The following is a 23,111-nucleotide window of genomic DNA, read 5'->3' on the forward strand; positions in this document are numbered from 1 at the left end:
GTGAAATGGGGATCATAGTATCTACTTGTTGGGTTGTTGAGAGATCCATGAGATCACCTTTGAAGGGCACCTGAGAGAAATCCCGTAAGGGGGAGCTCTCTTTTCAACAGGAGTGTGGGGAGGAGATGCTATTGGTAAAGTCTGTTTGTGATGCCCAAGGGGAGTGTTTCTGGAAGGCAGCAAGGGCTCCAAGGTGAATCCTCAGACAGAGCTCTGCCAGCAATCAGAACTAGGGCCAGGGGATGGGTGGGCAAGGCAGGCTGGGCAAGTTTCCATGGCGCTAGGTCAAGTAGACAGTTTCCAGGGGCAGTGACTGGCCTGTTGCCCTCTGGGGGCACTCTCTCCCCACTAGGCCTAATAATGTCCATCCCACAGACAGAGGAGTCTCGGGTAGAAAAGTGCCTGAAAGGGAGAGGAGAGGGGGCATGGGACGAAGAACCAAGCAAAGGAGAAAGGGCAAGAGAGGAGGCTGGAGGGGAAGTAAGGGCCCAGGCAGGCACAGGGTGGGGCCCGGAGAGGGGCCTAGGGCAGGAGGGCGGGAGAGAGCCCGGGAGGGAAAGCGCCGAGGAGGGAGGAGGGAGGGACAGGGAGGGAGACCAGCGGCGCTGACACAGCCTCGATGTGTGGAACGGGCTGGGGTTTGGCCCACAGGTCAGGCGTCTGGCAGTATTATGGGATGGAGAGGCCTTAGGAGACAGGGAGAGTATTATGGGCTGGAACAGCCTTAGGAGACTGGGGAATATTATGGGCTGGTGAGGCCCGGATCCAACTGGAGGCGGGAGGAAGGGGTGCGGGGCGGGAAGGGGGGGTGGTGGTGGAAGGGAATATTATGGGCTGGAGGCCTCCTGCGACCAGAGGCAAGAGTATTATGGGCTGGCAAGGCCTTCGGTGGCCAGAGGGGGGAGCAGCGGGGGATGGCACCGGCTGCATGTGACTGAGGGGGGGGCCAAGTTGGGGGGGTGGCGAGTGGGGGTGGGGGAGCATATTATGGGATAGCTCTTTGTACCTACTGCGGGGACTGCTTCTCCAGAAGATATTATGGGATGTCGTGTGTGGGAGGGGGAGTGGGGCTGGGGGGATTATTATGGGATGGTGGTGCAGAATGGGGAGGGCCTGAGGAGCTCTTCTCCAGCCCCCCCACCCCTTACTCTCTTTCCATCCACTCTAAGGTCTGCCTTCTCTCTCAAACGGTCCAAGGGGAACACCTGAAATGCACCCCCCCTACACACGCACACACTTTGAGCACCTCAACCCATCCTAGGCATCTCCCCTGACTAGCAGACACCTCCAGGGTGCTCAGGGGGAAAGGCAGCCCCTGGAGAATGGGGAGCAAGCCCCAAAGCAGGGCTGTGGTGGCCAGTGGACCACACCTCCCACCTGCACGGTGTCCCCTTGGCTTCCTATCCCCTTGGGCCACTCTCCTCCCTCTTCTTCCTCCACAAAGTGGGGGCCCTTGATCCTCTTCCCCTCCCCCCTCCCCTCCATTTCCTCTCCAGCTCCCTCCACAGCCGTAACCAGTAAAACAGGCGGCCAGCTATTATGGGATGGCTGCTCCAGGCAGCTCTGCAGGGAGGGGGCGGTCACCGCGGAATGTCTCTTGTGGGTGGCTATTATGGGATGGCCGCCTCTCTTTTTTTGGGGGGGGGTGGGGGCTAGCAAGGAGAAGGATTATTATGGGATGTGCCCTGCACAGCTGGGTGGGGCTGTCCTGGGTAGGTGAAGCTCTGGGGAGGGGTGGGGGGTGGGGAAGGAAAGGAAGGAAGAGGGAGGGAAAGGAGCTGTGGAGGGTGGGGTGAGCCCTGGAGCCAGACCTGAGGCCTGGCAAGAGTAACTGGCTGGAGAGGTTCTTCTGTGACAGATGTTTGAAGGGGCCCCTGGGGCAGGCTGGAGCTGGTCAAATTTGAACCCTGGACACCTGGGTCCTTTTGCAGCTTGTGAGCTGCATGGTCGCTGAGTCCAGGGCCAGCAGAGCTGGGCTGGCGGTGAGAACGCCTGCGTTTTGGTGTTCTGGCTGTGTGGCACATCAGTGGGAGTCGTGCTCCTGGGTGAACACAGTACCCAAGTACTCTCCTCCCCCTTGGCCTTCCTGGATTTTGAGCCTTGGGACCATAGCTCGGGTAGCCGGGTTGGGCCAGGGGGGCTTTGCAACCTTGCAGTCATACCCAGGAAACAGAGACTCTGTTGGTTTCTGAGGGGCAAATGCCTAGCCTGTCACTACTTCTCCCCCCCGCCCCCCCCCCGCCCCCCAAGCCCTGTGCGACCTGCATCCTGTCTAGCCATCAGAATGCACTGTCACTGTGGCTTTTTTCCCCCCTATGTTGTCTTTCCAAACTCCTTTTCTGATAAAGCAGGAGAACACTGGTCTCTTAGACCTCTTATGTGCAGAGTTTCTGGGGCTTACACAGAACGGAGATGCAGAGAGAGCATGTGCTGAAAACTCCATGGACAACCCACTCTGAGTGTTATTCTAGGTTCTTCTGTACCACGGGATGGAAACAGAACTCTAAGGTAACCGGCTAGAGAGGCTGTCCCCCTGGGTGCGTTAATCAGGAGATTATCCCACCCTTAGTCTCTGTGGGCCAATCATGCTAGTGGTTTATTTATAATTTATCTGGAAGGGTAGCATGGGGCCAGGGTAGGGAGTGGGGGAGCATAGAAGCATAAAGACCACAAAAGCAATACATAAACACACACATCCCAGCCTTCTCTGGAATTCAAGAAGAGAGAAAGGGATTCTAACATTCTTGTGGCGGTAGCAGGGAGAGGTGGGGAGTAAGATGACAAGGGGATAAGTGGGTAGAACTTGCAGGGATAGGGGCAGGGAGGGCTGTGGGGGACAAAAGCTATCAGTGTTTATATCACGCACAAAGCTGTGACTACCCAGTTATAAAACTGTCTTCCTGGTTTACATTACGAATCATTGTAGTAATGTGGTATATATATGATGAAAAGTCTGTGGGGCAGATGGAGATATTACAGAAGGGAGTTTGAGGCTGAGAGGCAGGCTGGATCCCCTAGAGAAAAGGGGAGAGAGGAGGGCACAGTAGATACTTGCAGCTCTGTATACAAAGGAGTTAAAAGCAGGTATACCCACATTATGGTATCTTAAAAGAGCTCCCTCCTCTCCCCTAAATGAGTACAAGGTTCATCTTTAGTCCTCGGAACAATCATGGGGGAGGATTTGCACAAATGAATGGGGCCCAATCTTGGTGTCATGAGAATTGAATGAGGAAGACTGTGGCAGCTTTGCAGAATGGGGGTAAGGGTCCGCATACCACATGGATGTGGCAAAAGGATTGTCCAGGGAGTTAAGTCAGGCCGGAGTTGGTGGAAAGATGTATCAGCATCACTTGTGCTCCGCTTAGAAACAAAGGGATGTTGACTTCCTAAAGCAAGCTCTTGTCTCTCCTGAATTTATTTGTCCTTGCCACATCTCCAGCCCTGGGTTCCAGGAGGAGGGCAGAGTCCTCTGGCCAGGCCCTTTCTCTAGGAAAGTTGAGATTAGGAGGGCAACACAGAGATGGTGTGAGGTTGATCCTACTCACGTCTGATCAGGAAGGCCCCTCCTAGGAGGAAGTTCAAGTTTCTCTTCAACCTGTCCCACTGCCACAGGTCTTGGATTTGTGTGAAAAAGGCATATGAAAGCAAAGACAGACATGCTCTCAGGCTTGGGGGTTCAGAGCAACCAGGCAGTGGTGATGGGACACTCATTTTCACTTGGATCCTGGTTCTCTGGGGATCAGAAAGAGGGCAAAGTGACAGGTTTATGGGTTCAGGTTCTCTGAGAGCTAAAGGGTTTTAAGATTGGGCTCTTGGACTTTCTAGGGCTGGGTCCCCAAGGTACCTGCAGGCCCAATTAGGGAAGGGGAGGGTATATGTTGAAAGGCTACCTTGTGACAAAATTGAATGAAGAAGGCATCCTGGAATGCTGACTTGTACATGGGAGGAGGGAAGATGGTGAATATGACACATCAAAGGGATTTTTTTTTTGGATGGAGAATGAGGCTGCAACAAGATGAGGTCATGATCTCATGGTTCATGAGTTCCAGCCTTGCGTCCAGCTCCGTGCTGAGTGTGGAGCCTGCTTGGGATTCTCTCTCCCTCTCTCTCTGGCCTTCCCCTGCTTGCTCTCTGTATCTTTCTCAAAATAAATAAAAATAAACTTAAAAAAAAAGGAGGGCAGATGATATTATAGGATTTCAGTATTAGAAACACTGGATAGTTGAACATTGCTTTCCAATGAAAATCCCTTAGTTTGGTAGGGAACAGATGGGAGATATCTTGATTACCCATCTATATTGTAAATCCTTTTGGAATACCTTCCACCCTCTAGAAGGACTATTAAGAACCTCTACTGGGATCTGATCTCTTCTCTCTCTCTCTCTCTCTCTTTTTTAGTTTATTCATTTATTTTGAGAGATAGAGCAGGAGAGAGGCACACAGAGAGAATCCCAAGTAGGCTCTGCACTGCCAGCCCAGAGCCTGACTCGGGGCTTGAACTCACAAACCATGAAATCACTACCTGAGCCGAAATGAAGAGCTGGATGCTAAACTGACTGAGCCACCCTGGAATCTGATCTTTCCTGAGATCAGTTGGGATTTGTTTTATTCTCTGTAACAGGAAATGGGAAATAGCACTCAGTAGTTCTTCCTGGACACCGGATATTCTATCTTCTCTCATAGTTTGATGGATTATTTATACTTCTTGGAGGGAGGCATCTGGGGTCCTTGCATTCCCCATGGTGTCCAGCTTGGTGCCTTACTAGGTACACAGTTGTCGACGTCTGTTGGATGAACATGAGTAGTAGCAGTGAGTGAGTAGAGGGAAAGCAGGTCTAGACTCTTGGTATCTATATAGAAGGATCCTCATTTCACATTATGGTGGAATGTCCATCCATAGGAGTGACCCACGTGTGTTGATGAATGGACCACCTGACCTGGGGGAGGCAGGGTGAGGTGGGAGGAGGACTGCTGGAATGTTGAGAAATAGTCTAAAGACTCCTTTCCAAAATAGGAGTTTATAATTATTATGGGATGCTGTGGGTAAATTAAACTTTATCTAAATGGCTCATTTGGCCAGCATGGTATTTGATTGGTCTTACTCAAAACTAAGAGCTGGAGGGAAGTATCTGGAGAATAACTGGATTTTGGTTGGATTGCGTGGGACCCTGGGTTGACTCTCAGTTCCTGAGTGTCTGGAAATGGTGAGATGAGGAAAGGTAGGGTTTGTCCTAGACAGCAAGAGGCTTTATGCCAGGATACTGCTTTGGCCCAGAAAGGGATGAAGGTGTGTACAAGTTGGGGCGGGCACAGGGCAGTGTGGGTAGCCTGCTTCACCCTTGTGGCTCTGGTTGTTAGAATAGACTGACAGCCAGTGGAGGTGGGGGAGGTATGACTATGAATATTATGGGATGCCTGGCTGGAAAGGTATAGGGGTGGTGGCTGGAGATGAAGCATTATGGGATGTGAGGCTGGGTTGTGCTAGGAGTATTATAGTATGTCTGGTGGACCACAGGCTCCTTGACATTATTATGGGATATCAGGGTGTGGGGTAGGGGAGTAAAATTACGGGATATCTTTCCAGCGTTAGAGGAAAGGAGATTAGATGACCATCTCTGTAGGGTGCTGATCGTTATGGGATATGTCTTTGACAGGGAGAAGTGGTTATCATGAGCTGTGGAGTTAGAATGAAATGTGTGAAGGCTGAGGGTGCTGGTGTGAGGATCTAGACCCTAGCCTGAGCTGCCCTCAGCCCCTGCAGGCTAGGGGGTTGGTTATTATGGGATGCCAGTATAGAAAGTAGGAAACTGATTATTACGGGATGTGTGTGGGAGGAGGCCGTAGTGTCCGTTGTTGTAATGTGGTGGGGGGGTGCGTTTCTGACTATTATGGGATATCAAACTGGGGGTGGATGAAGAGTGGTTATTATGGGATGTCTGTGGGGGATGGGGATGAATATTATGGGATGTGAGGCTGAAGTGCTGGGAGGGGTGCTTATTATGGGATGGCCATGAAAAGGAGAGGTGACGAATTATTATGGGATGTCAGCATTAGGGCCAAGAGTGAAGAAGTTGGCAAAGGGTGGCTATTATGGGATGTCTGAGGTGGGGAAAGGGTTAGTTGCAAAAGGTCTGCAATATTATGAGATGTCAACAGCCTTGGCATATAGGTGTATGGAGTGCGTGTGTGGGGGGGGGGGGGTGTGTGTGGGGGTGGGGGGGGGTGTCCGTGTGTATTATGGGATGGCCAGGAGGTGGGTGGTTGCCCGGGTGACACGCGCGCGCGCGCTCGAAGGGGGCGTGGCCAGTGGTTGCCTGAGCGACGAGGGGGCGGGGGTTGCCCGGGAGACCTAAGGAGGAGGGTGGCGGTAGTGGAGGGGGGGTTAGAGTTGGTTGAGGTTATTATGGGCTGTCCGTGGGGGGGCGGGGCCTGTGCGGTGGGATTTCCCGGCCGGTGTTTCGGGCCCTTTAAGAGGCGACGCCGGAGCCGGAGCCATTTTCCCCCCTTCGGCCGCGGCGAGGAGGAGCCGGAGCGGGAGTGACACCGGGCCGGACCCAGCGCGACCTGCGGCGGCTCCGGGGTGAGGAGAGCGCGGGGTTCCCAAAGAGACGCCCCTCTCAGCCCGACCAGCCCCCAGGCTCATCCCTCCACCCACCCTTTCCTCAGACGTCCGGGACTCGCGGACCGCCCCCTGCTTGGAGGAGCTGACCCTTCCTTTCCTTGGCCTGCAGGGCGCCCTGCCCCCCCCTCCCCCCGCCCTAAGCCGGCCGGAGTCTTGCTCCCCTCGACTCCCACCTCGGGCTTGGTCTCCCACAATGCCCGGCGCCCGCCCCCTCGCCCTTTGCTCACTTGCCCCCCGGGACACGTGGCCCGGCCCCCTGCCTGGTGGGCGCTCCCTCGGCCCCCACGTCCCTATCTCCAGCCCCCTGGAGCCCTGAGCCTCCACGCCCCCTCGGCCCCGCGGCTCCTCTGGAGAACCTGAGTTTGTCCCAGAGGACAGCCTTTGGAGAGCTGCCCTGTCTGGGGACTGGCCCCTCCCCAGGCGCAGGGAGGCGCCCCCCCACCCCCAAGTGACCTTGTGTCCCCGAGCGCCTCGCTGCCTGCCGCCTCCCCCGGCCCCCCCCGCGCCGCGGCCACTCGGACACCCCCTCCCCCCGTCACACCCTGCTCGGTCCAGCCCGGTTTCTCCCTTCCCCAAGCCTGCACCAGCCTGCCCTCGGGGGCGTCGCTCCCGCTCATCTGGGGGGGCTCCAGTTGGGGAGCCGGCTTCCGGGCTGCCCTCGAGGAGTGTGGAACTAAGTTCAGCCTGAGTGGTTCGGGTGCCCTGCTAGGGTGGCTGGGGTGGGGGGGCCGCTGGTGGTGGTGGGCGGAAAGAGCGGGTGGGTGTGGGGGAGGGGGACAGTGCGCGTCACTGACTGTTCTCTCTTTCTTCCCCCCCTCCCCCGCACAGTGACTCGGGCCAGTGTAGAGGGCCCCAGGCCGCAGGCAGGAGCAGCTGGGCCAATTCCCTGGCCGGGAGCGGAAGGGGATGGCGTCGGGCCTGGGCTCCCCGTCCCCCTGCTCGGCGGGCAGCGAGGAGGAGGATATGGATGCACTTTTGAACAACAGCCTGCCCCCACCCCACCCAGGTAACATCTTCCCCAAGGGCCCAGGGCAGGAAGGAGGCATTTGGGCCCTCCCTAGCGACTCTGGTGAGGCAGGGTTGAGTTTCTCTCTCTCTCTCTCTCTCTCTTTCTCTGTGCAGAGTCTGAGGTGGAGGGCATCCGAAGGGAGTGGTTCCCTTCTGCGGAGCTCTTGTGGGAGGGGGTGGAAGCCATGTGCCTCCTGGGCTCTGGGACCAAGATGCAAGCTTGCTGCACTGTCTGGTCTTCAGGAATGCTATGCAGGTCCCCGTTGAGGGAGCTCTCTGGGCTGGCAGACCTTACCTTGTGTGGGTCCTTGGAGAAATGCAGGTGGCTGGGACCACGGGGGGCGGGGGGTGGGGTGGGTGGGGGTGGGTGTTGAGGATTGCTTGCTGGAGACCAGCCGGGCATCTGTGTTAGCAGGATCTTGTGGTTGCTGCTGTGGAAAGGAGAGAGGGAGTGCTGGTTACTCTCTATCTGATTATTTTTAGCTTCTGATCAGTTACCGGTTTTCTGTGCTGTCTCAACTGTGTGAAGTTTGAATTGCGCTCCTCAGCTGGGTTGTAGAGCGCTTTTAGCCTGCAGATTGCTGGAATGTTTCGAGTGGGGAAATGATGGGGGCTAGGGGTAGGATGTCACAGCCTGAAGGTTATACTAGGGAGCACCCCCTTTCTCTGGCAAGTGGAAATAATCCAGACTTTTTTTTTTCTTAGAGGCTTCTACCTCTGCGCAGGTAGCCTGGGGTTTGGGCTGGTGGCCTGAAGTGTTTGTGTAGGTGTGTTGGGGGTTGTTCTGTCTGTGTTTGGGGGTGGCTCCTTGGACTGGCCAAACTCGTATGGTTATAACCATCCTGCCTGATTGGAGTAGCCCTTGTCTGTTCTCAAATGGTGATTGATGTCATGCATCTAAGTGGATGTCTCTCTCTCGCCTGTCTTTCCTTTTTCAGAGCCCTTAGCTAAGTCACCTATTTGTTTCCTTGACCTTTTTTTTTCCAGGTGTTTGTTTTTTTGGTTTTTTATTTGACATGCCATTTCTTTATTCTCTCTGTTTATATTTACTTATTTTTTTTAAGTTCCAGAGCTTGCTGGTTCTGTTTTTGTTTCCCATCAAACATTTTTCACTTCTGCCTTCTTCTTAGCTCCAGCAGCAAGTTGAGGTGGTCTGGGAAAGATGTTTCTACATTGGGCATTTTCTAAGTGGAAAGTCTTCATTTGAAACTGGGGTCTCTTTGGAGAGGGGCAGTCGTGTTACTGAGTCTTCAGCTGTTGGGATGAGAAACTTAGGCTTGAATCTCATCATCCTTGTGTAGGGCAAGGTGGCAAATTTCTGTGCTGTTGCCCGAGGTGGGGGTGGGGTGGTGGTATTAGTAACCTGATCTGATCCTTTCTGTGAGGGGCGAGAGAAGTAGACTAGTGCTATCTAGCCAATATTGGTTCCACATCTTGGCTTCCCATTGGGCCCTTGGTCTGGGGCTGCCCCCCCATGTTGATTGGGAGCTGTGCAGGCTCCCAGGGTGAACTCTGCCCCAAGCTGTAGCATGACCCAGTTTTTCCACTTGCCACACCCCATTCCTGCCCCTTTCCCAAATCTTCTTTTATGTCTCAGCCACTTTGCCGCTTGTCATGTCAGCACATTATCTGCCTGAGAAGTTTGGGGGTCTTATGTGGATGGGTGTCCCCTTCACTTGCTTGGGTTTGTCCTTGTGCCCAGCTCCAGCTTTTATGGAAGGGAGGAGGACGAGGAACCGAAAGATGTAACTGATTAGTGAGGGGGACGACATGGGGAGCAGCCTTAAGAAAATGGTTCTTTCTGGTAAGATCCAGGCTGGTGTTCCTTTCCCAAGGGAATGGGAGGGGCTTTCTTGTGCCTGGCCTGATCCTGGGCTGAGTGGGGGGAGGCTGATGGTGCTTTGTCAAGCTTAATGTCTCATGTTCCCTAGTATCTGCCTTGCTCAAGAAGGGCGGAGTCAGAAGCATATTAGGGCTAGTTCTGGGGGTCAAGAGCGAAGAGCATGTGTAGGATTGAAGGAAGCATATTATTGTCCAGCACTGTCCAGGTGCTGCTCCTTTTTTCTTGGTGTAGACATCACTCCCATATGTTGGATAGGTGGCTCCTTCTAATCCGTGAGAGGTGGTTTAGGATCTATTGCTTGGACTCTTGGGGAAGGTAGGTGGTGAGGAGGAAACTGAGTTTCAGAGACTTCTGGTGGGTTCCCATTCCTCAACGTAAATCTTTTGGATATCAGAAATTTGAGGTTTTATGTTCTGACCGCAGCTCTACTGAGCCTTTGTTAAATCTTAGTACTGATGATTGAAACAATTATTATGATTGAGGGAGTAGTCTCATCCCTCTTGTAGTATTACCTTCATGTCTGTCTTGGGTTTCTTTGCGTAGGACATTAGAGTGGCCTCTTGAGAACTGTGTCATCCCAGAATAGGTGTTAGGAGAAGTGGCATGTGGACTTGGGGCCAGGTAGTAATTTGGGAAGTCTTTGTGAGGGTAGTCTTTCCCCGGCTACCTCTATCAACCCCACCCCCCCTCCCCTGCTACTTCCTGTCTGTCCTATGTTGGCAGCTGGGTGCCCTGGGCTGGCTTCTGCGGTCAGGAGCCATTTTCCCTCTCTTCAGTGGGTGAGGCACTCCCTCCTTCTCTCCACTCCCTTCTCCACTCCCCCCCCTCCCAGGGCGGGGGTGGCTTAGGAAGAAGGAGAGAGAGGAGGGAGGAGGGAGCTGGTGTGAATGTGTGTTAGTTACAAAGGAAGCTGCCTCCTGGTCTTCTCCTCCCCCTCTGTGCCCCTTCCCACCTATCCCTGCCCAGGAGCTCTCAGTATTACCCCAGGCTTTGTGTGTGCTCCCAGCCAGGGGAGGAGGTGGAGCCAGATGGGAGGAGGATGGGGGGGGGGGGCGGTGTGTGTGTGTGTGTGTGTGTGTGTGTGTGTGTGTGTGTAGGGGATGGTGACAGCTGGGCTGATTTGGGCCCCTGGGGAGAAGAGGCTACTGACCCAGGAGAAGCTGGGAGGAACAGTGGAGCTGGAGATGGGGAAAGGAAATTATGTTTGAGAGTGGGTGTGATATTGGACTGGCAACTGAACCTGGGGCTTGGTGGGGGGGGGGGGGGGGGGGTTGGTGGTTTTGAGCAGTGATGACCCAAAGTGGGGAGTGAAGGGTGTGGTTTATGGGACCCCTGAACTGATACCATTCTGGGAATGTCGTGAAGGTGTATTCTGTTGTTTCGGCCTTCTGGGTAGGACCTTTCATTCTCACTCCCTGGTTTATAGAATACTTGGTGGCCAGTTACAGGAGAGCTAGACCTATTTCTTTTATTTGGTTAATTCTCAGCAGCTTGATTCAGCTGCACTGGTGAACATACAGAGGACTCCTATTAGGTATGAGGGAAAGCAGGCAGGGGTCTGGACAGCTGCCTGAGGTGGGCCTGCTCTGGCCTGGCAGGCCTATTTCGGGTATATACAGCTCTCTCTTTGTCTGTTTTTGTCCTGAGTATCAGCTTCCTTCTGTGGAGAGTATAGCAGTTCTCTTCAGTGGAATCTGGGACAAGAGGTGGGGGAATAAAGTCTAAAGCCTCTGGATTAGGCTCTAACCTTTTGCTATTGATCTATTCTCTACCTGCCTTTCTCTGCCAACTATGTGTAGAAAATGAAGAGGACCCAGAAGAGGATTTGTCAGAAGCAGAGACTCCAAAGCTCAAGAAGAAGAAAAAGCCTAAGAAGCCTCGGGACCCTAAAATCCCTAAGAGCAAGCGCCAAAAAAAGGAGGTGAGTGGGTGACTGGATGTTTTGGGGAATAAGAGGAAGAACAGAGGAGCTCTGTGAAAGGTTGAGGCGCGGGGTGGGGGGGGGGGGGCGGTGGCGTGGCATTTGTTTCTTCTGGAGTGGTGGGCCAGGTCCTGGGGATGAGCCTCAGGGCTGTCCTGAGGTCAGCATGTGTGTAGCATGTGTGTGTCTGTCTCCCTCTCCCTCTCCCCCTTCCCTGCTCCAGCGTATGCTCTTATGCCGGCAGCTGGGGGACAGCTCTGGGGAGGGGCCAGAGTTTGTGGAGGAGGAGGAAGAGGTGGCTCTGCGCTCAGACAGTGAGGGCAGCGACTATACCCCTGGCAAGAAGAAGAAGAAGAAGCTTGGACCTAAGAAAGAAAAGAAGAGCAAATCCAAGAGGAAGGAAGAGGAGGAGGAGGATGACGATGATGATGATTCAAAGGTGCCTGGATCTCTGTCCTCTTCCCTGTGCTTGCTGTCAACTTCTGTCTTTTGTCTCCCAGATACTCCACTGCCCCTTAGAATGTTTTCTCTTCCTGTTTATAATGATTTTCTCTCCACTCTCCTCCCCTGGTCTTGCAATCTTTTGTTTCAACTCATTCCCTGAGCAGGGGTGGGCACTAGATGTCAGGTGTTTGACCTTGCTCTCTCTGCAGGAACCTAAATCGTCCGCTCAGCTCCTGGAAGACTGGGGCATGGAAGACATTGACCATGTGTTCTCAGAGGAGGATTATCGCACCCTCACCAACTACAAGGCCTTTAGCCAGTTTGTCCGGTAACAAGAGGGTTTTGGGGCTAGGGGAGGAGAGTGCTTCTGTAATCTCTTTTCACTTCTCTTTCTCTCTCTCTTTTATTCTTAAACTTTTCCTTCTTTGCTGTTCTTGTCCATCTCTCCACCAGACCCCTCATTGCTGCCAAAAACCCCAAGATTGCTGTCTCCAAGATGATGATGGTTTTGGGTGCAAAGTGGCGTGAGTTTAGCACCAACAACCCCTTCAAAGGCAGTTCTGGGGCATCAGTGGCGGCAGCAGCGGCAGCAGCGGTGGCTGTCGTGGAGAGCATGGTGACGGCCACTGAAGTTGCACCACCTCCTCCCCCTGTGGAGGTGCCTATCCGCAAGGCCAAGACCAAGGAGGGCAAAGGTGAAATGGGACCCAATGGGACTGATGTGGGCTTGGGATATGAGGACAGAGAAAACATGGAGATGTTCTTCTGTCAGCCTAAAGATAGAAGTGGGAGGGAGGAATGAATCTTGGATTTAGGAGGGACATTTGGGAAGCTGGACACGGGGAAACCAGCTCAGGTAGAGAACACTTTACTGTCTTCCCCTCTTTCTGCCCTTTGCTGTGCATTTGGATTGTATGATCTTACTTGCACTCTTCTGGTTTTAGGTCCCAATGCTCGGAGGAAGCCCAAGGGCAGCCCTCGTGTACCTGATGCCAAGAAGCCTAAACCCAAGAAAGTAGCTCCCCTGAAAATCAAGCTGGGAGGTTTTGGTTCTAAGCGTAAGAGATCCTCGGTGAGAGCCCAGCCTATCCCGTTGGTGAGGGTGCCGTATCTGATAGGATGTTACCTATGTCGGGATCTAGCCTTCACAGTAGGCATGTAAGCATGGGGAGAGTTGGCCCTGGAACAAGGTGACTAGGCTCCTTATATGATAGTCCTTGCTGGGATTCTAGCATCCCTAGTAAAAGAGGAATCCCTTCTCTAGCACTCCCCTTCCCTTGGCTTCAACCTCTAACCTTCTCCTTTTTTATTCTGTCAGAGTGAGGATGATGACTTAGATGTGGAATCTGACTTCGATGATGCCAGTATCAATAGCTATTCTGTTTCTGATGGTTCTACCAGCCGTAGTAGCCGCAGCCGCAAGAAACTCCGAACCACTAAAAAGAAGAAGAAAGGTGTGTTTCTTTTTTGTATCTGTGTGTGATGGGATGGGGTGGGGATGACTGGGGAAGAATCTCCCTAAGGAGATAGGAGTTGGTTTATTTTAGAGGGGGTGGGGGGAGGTAGTTTTTTTCTAATAACTGGGCTTTCCCTCTTCCTTGCCCAGGCGAGGAGGAGGTGACTGCTGTGGATGGTTATGAGACAGACCACCAGGACTATTGCGAGGTGTGCCAGCAAGGCGGTGAGATCATCCTGTGTGATACCTGTCCCCGAGCTTACCACATGGTCTGCCTGGATCCGGATATGGAGAAGGCTCCTGAGGGCAAGTGGAGCTGCCCACACTGCGTGAGTACCTGGCCATTGTGGCTTTTTGGAACCCTCAAGAGGAAGGGTGGGGTCATCAAAGATCTTTTGGGCTTGGGTGGTGTTGCTGGTGTGGACTTTGGGAAACATTCAAAACAATGATGAGTGTGGTTCAGACTTGGGTGGGTGGGTGGGGGGTGGTAATAATCTGACTCTGGACTTTTACTGCAGGAGAAGGAAGGCATCCAGTGGGAGGCTAAAGAGGACAATTCGGAGGGTGAGGAGATCCTGGAAGAGGTTGGAGGAGACCCTGAAGAGGAGGATGACCACCATATGGAATTCTGTCGTGTCTGTAAAGACGGTGGGGAGCTGCTCTGCTGTGACACTTGTCCTTCATCCTACCACATCCACTGTCTGAACCCCCCACTTCCAGAGATCCCTAATGGTGAATGGCTCTGTCCCCGTTGTACGGTGAGTTAACTGACCCCAGCCAGGGTGGGATGTGTGGATAGTGTAATCTAGCAGAAGGGTTTATCTCTTCTATATGTAGGCATCAGGAGGCTGAGGTGCAGGAGAGGTCATTGGAGAACTGTATCTTTTAGCCCTGAGATAGGTATTTTCCTTTCTCATGCAGTCTGGGGATACTTTTGTCTGGGAAAATGTAAGACTAACTTTGAACAGAGGAGTTGATGCTCTGCCAGCTCTCTTAAGGAGAGTAGAGCAGTGTTCTTCCATCCTAGAGCATCCATTAGGTCTTGGTGGTTTAGAATGGTTTGATAGGGTCACTTAATTGCTTTTCAGTTACTTCATAGAGAGGAGTTCTAGGCTCCAGAAGTGGAGAGAGGGAGTTCTATTATTCTTTACTAGAATGGTTCTTTTTAAAATGAGAAGTGTTATTTTAATAATTCTTTGATAATGTTGAGGCTGTGGGCTGTATCATTTCCTCCCCTTGGTAATGATTTGGTGTTGAATCATCTTTTTCTCTCAGTGTCCAGCTCTTAAGGGCAAAGTTCAGAAGATTCTAATCTGGAAGTGGGGTCAGCCACCATCTCCCACACCAGTGCCTCGGCCTCCAGATGCTGATCCCAATACTCCCTCCCCTAAGCCCCTGGAGGGGCGGCCAGAGCGGCAGTTCTTTGTGAAATGGCAAGGCATGTCTTATTGGCACTGCTCCTGGGTGTCTGAACTGCAGGTAAACCTGGGAAGGCTAGAGATCTGGGGGCCACAATGGAGAGGGTCATGAAAAACAGCCTTGTGGATGGAAGGAGTGAATGCCACTCCTCAGTGACTGAATCAACCCCTTTCTGTTTGCAGTTGGAGCTGCACTGTCAAGTGATGTTTCGAAACTACCAGCGGAAGAACGATATGGATGAACCACCGTCTGGGGACTTTGGTGGTGATGAAGAGAAGAGCCGAAAGCGCAAGAACAAAGACCCTAAATTTGCAGAGATGGAGGAACGTTTCTATCGCTATGGGATAAAACCTGAGTGGATGATGATCCACCGAATTCTTAACCACAGGTACCAGAGGAGCTGGGCCAGACTGGTGGCTGTCTTGGGCATGCTGGAAATAGGCAGCATGTCCACTGGGAGACTGCTGCCAAAGGAATTGAGGAAACAGATGTCACCAGTAATTTAAACTTGGAAGAGATGTATGCTCCATACATTACTATTAACTGACTGAATCCTGGTATTTGAACCGTAGAAGACTAGAGTAGATGTAATGTTAGGTCCAGAGACTGGTATGGTAGAGACTCCATATATGTGGCATTTGGCCTTCCTAGAAGTCTGTTTGGAACATACATTACTGGCAGTATTTGAAAGCGAGGGTTACTTAGGAGAAGAGGAGCATGGCCTTCTGGTTCTGAGGACTTTTTTTCTCCTTGACCTTGCAGTGTGGATAAGAAGGGCCATGTCCATTACTTGATCAAGTGGCGGGACTTACCCTATGATCAGGCATCCTGGGAGAGTGAGGATGTGGAGATACAGGACTACGACCTGTTCAAGCAGAGCTATTGGAACCACAGGTGGGTGACTTTGGTGAGGTGTGGAGTTGGTTCTTACTGAGAAGGACCTTAGGCAGCCTTGTGTTGTCTGTCTTCTTTAGGGAGTTAATGAGGGGTGAGGAAGGACGACCAGGCAAGAAGCTCAAGAAGGTGAAGCTGAGGAAGTTGGAGAGGCCTCCTGAAACTCCAACAGTTGATGTGAGTTGGGGCAGAAGAGGGAGGGCACAATTTGTTGGGTTGGACGATAAATCTTGTGTGCTCCAGTCTATCGATGGCACTCTGCCGGTAGGAACTTCAGAGCTAGAATGCTTCCCCACTTCTCCACATCTCTGTGAACGAGGGAAATACTAGGATCATTTTCTCTTTGCATCATCAGAAAAATAAAAACATAGGACATATGCTTTCTACGATTGAGAAAGTGTTAAGAAACTTATTGGAACCTGGGTCTTCTGACCCTTAATTCAGGGTTCAGTTCCTGTGGGTTTTATTTGTGTAATATAATATGAGGACTGTTAAGGTGAAAAAGATGACTCCGGGGGAACATATGATTATTTACCTGGTGGCTCTTGTGTAGTAGAATTATTGTATTGCTAGGGAGGCTATGATGTGTCTTTCGTGAGATTTTAAGACCAAGATCTCTGATCGCCTGATAGGTTAGTTGCCTTGCTTCCTTCCTGGAGGATACTAAATAAAACACAAGATTACAATAGCTATTAAGGATATTTTCCCCCTACGTTTCTTTTCTTTCTTTTTTTTTTTTTTTTTTTTTTTTTTAGTGTTTGTTTATTTTGAGAGAAGGGGGCAGGGAAGGGCAGAGGGGGGGAGACCGAGAATCCAAAGTGGGCTCTGTGCTGATAGCAGAGAGCCTGATGTGGGGCTCGAACTTGCAAACTGTGATCATGACCCAAGCTGAAGCTGGATGCTCAATCCACTGAACCACCCAGGTGCCCCTCATCACAATTCTTTGTGGCTCTTGAGGATCTAGTGAGGATGTGTGAAGAGGAGGCAGCTTCTGTCTTACAGAAGGAAGGGAGTTCCTGGCCAGCTCTTCACTTCTTCCTTTCATTCTTCAGCCAACAGTGAAGTATGAGCGACAGCCAGAGTACCTGGATGCTACAGGTGGAACCCTGCACCCCTATCAGATGGAGGGCTTGAACTGGTTGCGCTTCTCCTGGGCTCAGGGCACCGACACCATCTTGGCTGATGAGATGGGCCTTGGGAAGACTGTCCAAACAGCAGTCTTCCTCTATTCTCTGTACAAGGAGGTACGAAAGTTGGGGCTGTGAGGTTTTTGTGTATGGGTATTTCGTGTTCGTGGTCTTTTCACACAATGAGGAGAAAGAAAAAAGGAAGAAAATAATTGGTCCCAGACCTTGAAGAACACTGTGGAATGACATGAAGATAGACGCTTTTTTTTTTTTTTAAGTTTGTTTATTTAAGAGACAGAGACAGCACGAGTGGGGAGGGACAGAGAGGGAGAGAGAGAGAATCTCAAGTAGGTTCCACACTGTAGCTCAGAGCCTGATGTCGGGCTTGAATTCACAAAACGGAGATCATGACCTGAGCTGAAACCAAGAGTCAGATGCTTAGCCAACTGAGCCACCCAAGTGCCTCTAAGACAGACATGTGTACATAGAGACAGACGAAGTGGATGGAACCTTGGGTAGAATCAGTGGTGGATGCATAGAGCCTCAGTCCTTGGGGGGAGAATACCTGTTGAGATGAGCAGAGTTGTGGGTGGAATTAGCATGGAAAGACTTCTAGGAAGAAATTGGGTTTTAAACTCCCTGTAAAGGCGAGTGTGACTTTGTGGGAAGGAGTAGGCAGGGCGTTGAAAAGGTGAGGATGGGAGCAGCAGCACACGTGCCAGCCCTCAGCTGGTCCTAGTGTAGAGGTGGGCGCTGGGCCAGCATTGTGTTGGGGCCCTCAGTCCTTATTCTGCCACTTCTCTTCTTTCTCCAAGGGTCATTCCAAAGGCCCCTTCCTAGTGAGTGCCCCCCTTTCTACCATCATCAACTGGGAGCGGGAGTTTGAAATGTGGGCTCCAGATATGTATGTGGTGACGTATGTGGGTGACAAAGACAGCCGTGCCATCATCCGAGAGAATGAGTTCTCTTTTGAAGACAACGCCATTCGTGGTGGCAAGAAAGCCTCTCGCATGAAGGTATCTCACTGGGAGGGAGACCACCTTAGAGAGTTGTTGATGTGGGCTTAGTCTGCTTAGAGTGGGGTGAGGCCAAAGGATAACAGTTGGGGGGAGGGAAAGTCCCTTGGGTTTGCCTGCACTGGAGGAGTTGAACATTAGTGACCGGGTCACCTCCTTGTGCAGAAAGAGGCATCTGTGAAATTCCATGTGCTGCTGACGTCTTATGAGTTGATCACCATTGACATGGCTATCTTGGGTTCCATTGATTGGGCATGCCTCATTGTGGATGAAGCGCATCGGCTCAAGAACAATCAGTCAAAGGTGAGAAGGAAGGGGGGAGGGAGGTTATGGCCTCCAGTTTTAGTTTTTTAGTGCCACCTACTCATTAAGGGGAGTGTTAGGAGGAGAGGAACTGGTCAAATGGCTTCTGCACTCCTTCCTTACTTGTGATACTCCTTGGTCGTCAGACCTTAAAAGGGAGATGGAAATGGAGGGGAGATGGCAGCTTAACCATTGGGCAGCAAAATAGCTTAGTTTGCAAAGGTATACTGGAGCTCTCTTTTCACTGAATTTTATCTTCTCCATCTGCTTCTCCAGTTCTTCCGGGTCTTAAATGGTTACTCACTTCAACACAAACTGTTGCTGACCGGGACTCCATTACAAAACAATCTAGAAGAGTTGTTTCATCTCCTCAACTTTCTCACCCCAGAGAGGTTCCAGTAAGTGTGTGTTTATCTGTAATCAGCTGATAATTCTGCTTCTAATTCTTCCTGTTGCCCATTTCCTATATGACTGTCTTTTCTTTTTCTGAAGCAATTTGGAAGGCTTTTTGGAGGAGTTTGCAGACATTGCCAAGGAAGACCAGATTAAAAAACTGCACGATATGCTGGGCCCTCACATGTTGCGGCGGCTCAAAGCTGACGTGTTCAAAAATATGCCATCCAAGACAGAACTGATTGTGCGTGTGGAGCTGAGCCCCATGCAGAAGTAAGTCAGAAGGGACAGAAGCACTGACTCCATTTTGTGGATAGACATCTACTAGTTTGCCAAGTGTTTCTTATTCCTCCCTGCATTCTGCTTCAAGGCATCTGGTGACAGGAACAAGCAAAGTCTACAGAAACCTAATTGTTTCTAGTCATAGTTCTTACTTAGTTAAGTACTTTATTTAACATGATGGTGTTTGTGCTGTTGGTGTTGGTGGTGCTTGTTAGGTTTCCTTAGTCCTGAAGCAAGATAATGTTGGAAGGAAGATCTCAGACCTTGGGACTGTCTTGGGAGTTGTATAAAGGTGGTAAGTCCTATGAAGGCTCTTGAATCTGACTTCTCTTTCTGTCTTGCCCATGTAGGAAATACTACAAGTACATCCTCACTCGAAATTTTGAAGCACTCAATGCTCGAGGGGGTGGCAACCAGGTCTCTCTGCTGAATGTGGTGATGGATCTTAAGAAGTGCTGCAACCACCCATATCTTTTCCCTGTGGCTGCGATGGTATGTTGTGCCTCCTCTCGTTCTTTGCTGGGTTGGAATTGCTCCATTTTGTTCAGTGTTCTTTTCTTTTTGGTTCTTTCTTCAGGAAGCCCCTAAAATGCCCAATGGCATGTATGATGGCAGTGCTCTAATCCGAGCATCTGGAAAATTATTGCTGCTACAGAAGATGCTTAAGAACCTTAAGGAGGGTGGGCACCGTGTACTCATCTTCTCTCAGGTATTGTGTGGGAGGAGCTGGGAGCTTTGAGAGGGAGCAGTAGACAACCCTCAGTGACATGAGGAAAGCAGTTACCATCTGACTCCCCTTTAATTAAACTCTGCTCCTTTTCCAGATGACCAAGATGCTGGACTTGTTGGAGGATTTCTTGGAACATGAAGGTTATAAGTATGAACGTATTGATGGTGGGATAACTGGGAACATGCGACAAGAGGCCATTGACCGCTTCAATGGTAAGAGGAAAGGAATATCTTCAATCCAGGAATTCTCATTGACTCATGTCTTTGGATGGATTACTTGTTCTTGTGTATCTGCTTTTCTGTGTGGTTCTTTTGAGTTTTTGTCAATTGATATGGAAGAATTAAAGCATTTGAATGCCTTTGATTGGAAGAATGTGTTGAACTATTCCTAGCAGATTTTTTTTTCTTTTGTTGGAGTCTTCGTTCTTTCTGCTGGAAGAAGAGTGTTGTATTTAATTAACCTTTTTCATTGTATCTTGAGGCCCACAGAGGGAGCAGGACTTAACCCAAGCTCAATTAGCAATTTCGTGGCAGACTTGTCTCCGTAGCCACCCCTCCCCCCTCCTCATTTTTTTATATTGTTTATTTTTTTAAAGGGTTATTTATTTTAGTAATCTCTACACCCACCATGGGGCTCAAACTCATGACCACGAGATCAAGAGTTGTACGCTCTTCCTGATTGAGCCAGCCAGGCGCCCCCTCATTTTTTATTTTAAAATAATCTTGGACTTAAAAGTCGGAAGAAAATAATACAGAGTTCACATATATCTTCGCTCAACTTCTCTTAACGATAACAGCTTATATAACCACAGTACAACTGTCAAAAGCAGGAAATTATGAGTGATGTCATACTACTAACTAAGCTGTAGACCTTAATTGAATGTCACCAGTTTTCCTCCTAATGTCCTTTTCCTGTTTCAGGATCCAGTATTAGATCCTACATTACATTTGGTTGTTCTGTCTTTTTCTGTCTGACATATTTCTTCATTCTTTCCTTTGTTGTCGTGCCATTGATACTTAAAAAAAAAAATTTTTTTTTTAACGTTTATTCATTTTTGAGAGACAGGGACAAGAGTGTGAGATGGGGAGGGGCAGAGAGAGAGGGAGACACTGAATCCAAAGCAGGCTTCATGCTCTGAGCTGTCAGCAAAGGGTCTGACATGGAGCTCGAACTCACAAACCAGGAGATCATGACCTGAGTGAAGTTGGCTGCTTAACTCACTGAGCCACCCAGGCACCCCTGTTGTTGATACTTTTTATGATTGCTGGTTATTTATTGTGTAGAATGTCTGTGAGTTTGGGTTTGTCTGATGTTTTCTCATGAGTAGATTGAGGTTTTTAGACTTTTTGGACAAGAATACCATAGAAGCGATGCTGTGTTCTTTTTCCCCCCCCCATTTATTTTAAAGAACTTTTTAAAAAATGTTCATTTATTTTGAGAGAGAGTGTGCACGCTTGCACACACACATGGAGGAGAGGTGCAGAGAGAGAGAGAGAGGAGAGAATCCCAAGCAGGCTCTGTGCTGCCAGCGCAGAGCCTTTTGCAGGGCTCGGTCTCACAGACTATGAGATCATGACCTGAGCTGAAATCAAAAGTTGGACGCTTAACTGAACCACCCAGGTGCCCCTCCATGTTTTTTAAATTTATTTATGTTGAGAGTGAGAGAGAGGAAGAGAAAATGAGTGGGGGAGGGGCAGTGAGAGGGTGAGAGAGGATCCCAAGCAGGCTCTGCACCATCAATGCAGAGTTGGATGTGGGGCTTGAACTCACGAATCATGAGACCATGACCTGAGCTGCAACCAAGTGTTGGTTGCTTAACCGACTGAGCCACTCCGGTGCTCCACAGTGTTATTTTTGGTGTATCATGTCAGGGGGAGGACATGATGTTGATAATGTCTCATTACTGGTAATGTTAACCTTGATCTTTCAGTTCAGATGATACCTGCTTAGTTTCTCCACTGTAAAGCTACTCTTTTTCACATTGTAATTGATAAATATATATATATTTTTTTAGTTGAAGTATATTTGACACAGTGTTAACATTAGTGTCAGGTGTGCAAGGTAGTGAACTTAGAGTGTAACTCTAAAAGTTACACTCTGCTCACCACAAGTGTAGTTACCATCTGTCATACAACACTATTACAGTATCACTGACCATATTCTCTATGCTGTGCCTTTCACCCCCACGATTTATCTGTTACATAATTGGATGAAGGAGGTATTTGAGAGTATGGTCATGCACTGTTTCTCCTCAAACTTTTACTACTCTGATGTTTGCCTGATGAGGTTTTGTATTTCTGACATTCTTTCTACATTTATTAATTGGAATTCAGGAGACACTTTTTTTTTTTTTTTTTTTAAGATTTTTAAATTATTTTTAAGTGATATCTACACCCAACTTTGGGATCGAACTCCCAACCCTGAGATCAAGAGTCAAATGCTCTACTGACTAAGCCAGCCAGGTGCCCCTCAGGAGACCCTTCTAATGATTTTTGTTCCTTCCTTAGCACCGGGTGCTCAACAGTTCTGCTTCTTGCTTTCTACTCGAGCTGGGGGCCTTGGAATCAATCTGGCCACTGCTGACACAGTTATTATCTATGACTCTGACTGGAACCCCCATAATGACATCCAGGTGAGCAGAGGTAGTTGCCTTCATATACAGTAACTTATTGGTAATACAGTGTTCTCTGTGAGGGCTCCACCATCTGGAATTAGTTGTTTCAGGGGAAAACAGTAGATTCTTTTTGTGTCTTTTACCTTATTGTGAACCAGAGAGTTTGGGTTAGCCAAGGTCTTAATTTGGGGGTAACATGAGAGAAGGTGGGGTCTGGGGGGGGGGGAAGTTTGTGTGAAGGCAAACGCAGAAGCAGGAAAATAGGATTACTTCAGTTTCTGACTTTGCATCGTGCCCACCTTCAGGCTTTTAGTAGAGCTCACCGTATTGGGCAGAATAAGAAGGTGATGATATATCGGTTTGTGACCCGTGCGTCAGTGGAGGAGCGCATCACGCAGGTGGCGAAGAAGAAGATGATGCTGACGCATCTAGTGGTTCGGCCTGGGCTGGGCTCCAAGACTGGATCCATGTCCAAACAGGAGCTTGATGACATCCTCAAGTTTGGCACTGAAGAACTATTTAAGGATGAAGCCACAGATGGAGGTGAGCTAGTCAGGAACTTGTTTTGGTGTGGGGCTTGGCCTCCCTAGAGGGTATATTTGATACTTAGGGTCCTGAGACTTGGACCTAGGGTCCTGTGGGACTTGCTTTTTCACTGCAGCTGCTGAATCTGACTTTGAGGGTATGGACCCCTGATTCTTTGTAGGAGGAGACAACAAAGAGGGAGAAGATAGCAGTGTTATCCACTATGATGATAAGGCCATTGAGCGACTTCTGGACCGTAACCAGGATGAGACAGAAGACACAGAATTGCAGGGCATGAATGAATATTTGAGCTCATTCAAAGTGGCCCAGTACGTGGTGCGGGAAGAAGAGATGGGGGTGAGTATGAGTCCAAGGCAATGCTGTGCTTGATGACTGGTCTGGAATTTGTTATTGCGACCAGGATGGTATTTGAGACAAGAGGAAAACATCTGTAGGTAAATCAGTACATTGAATTGATATACCTCTTTGAAAGTAAATATTATCACACATGGGC

At 50.1% G+C, this 23,111-nt stretch overlaps 1 protein-coding gene across 7 annotated transcripts in view; it reads left to right on the forward strand.

Annotated features, from left to right (window-relative positions):
- Positions 1–6,449: 6,449 nt before the first annotated feature.
- CHD4 (chromodomain helicase DNA binding protein 4) overlaps positions 6,450–23,111 on the forward strand; it is a 29,932-nt gene continuing 13,270 nt past the window's right edge. For 4 of the 7 annotated variants that reach the window (XM_040462803.1, XM_040462804.1, XM_040462806.1 and 1 more), the window contains exons 1-25: positions 6,450–6,580; positions 7,451–7,628; positions 11,273–11,394; positions 11,618–11,833; positions 12,048–12,166; positions 12,292–12,533; positions 12,783–12,910; positions 13,157–13,292; positions 13,445–13,623; positions 13,813–14,052; positions 14,570–14,773; positions 14,896–15,101; positions 15,476–15,607; positions 15,688–15,784; positions 16,660–16,851; positions 17,550–17,750; positions 17,916–18,053; positions 18,330–18,451; positions 18,546–18,719; positions 19,079–19,220; positions 19,306–19,437; positions 19,553–19,670; positions 21,966–22,090; positions 22,378–22,615; positions 22,779–22,954. In XM_040462803.1, the coding sequence (XP_040318737.1) occupies positions 7,529–7,628; positions 11,273–11,394; positions 11,618–11,833; positions 12,048–12,166; positions 12,292–12,533; positions 12,783–12,910; positions 13,157–13,292; positions 13,445–13,623; positions 13,813–14,052; positions 14,570–14,773; positions 14,896–15,101; positions 15,476–15,607; positions 15,688–15,784; positions 16,660–16,851; positions 17,550–17,750; positions 17,916–18,053; positions 18,330–18,451; positions 18,546–18,719; positions 19,079–19,220; positions 19,306–19,437; positions 19,553–19,670; positions 21,966–22,090; positions 22,378–22,615; positions 22,779–22,954 (3,879 nt within the window). In that variant the 5' untranslated portion in view covers positions 6,450–6,580; positions 7,451–7,528. The remainder of the gene's footprint in view (positions 6,581–7,450; positions 7,629–11,272; positions 11,395–11,617; positions 11,834–12,047; positions 12,167–12,291; positions 12,534–12,782; positions 12,911–13,156; positions 13,293–13,444; positions 13,624–13,812; positions 14,053–14,569; positions 14,774–14,895; positions 15,102–15,475; positions 15,608–15,687; positions 15,785–16,659; positions 16,852–17,549; positions 17,751–17,915; positions 18,054–18,329; positions 18,452–18,545; positions 18,720–19,078; positions 19,221–19,305; positions 19,438–19,552; positions 19,671–21,965; positions 22,091–22,377; positions 22,616–22,778; positions 22,955–23,111) is intronic. The other 3 variants (XM_040462808.1, XM_040462809.1, XM_040462810.1) reach the window with 2 other exon arrangements.

This window comes from Herpailurus yagouaroundi, unplaced genomic scaffold, assembly GCF_014898765.1.
Source record: "Herpailurus yagouaroundi ecotype Mexico unplaced genomic scaffold, PumYag 355, whole genome shotgun sequence".
NCBI lineage: Eukaryota > Metazoa > Chordata > Mammalia > Carnivora > Felidae > Herpailurus > Herpailurus yagouaroundi.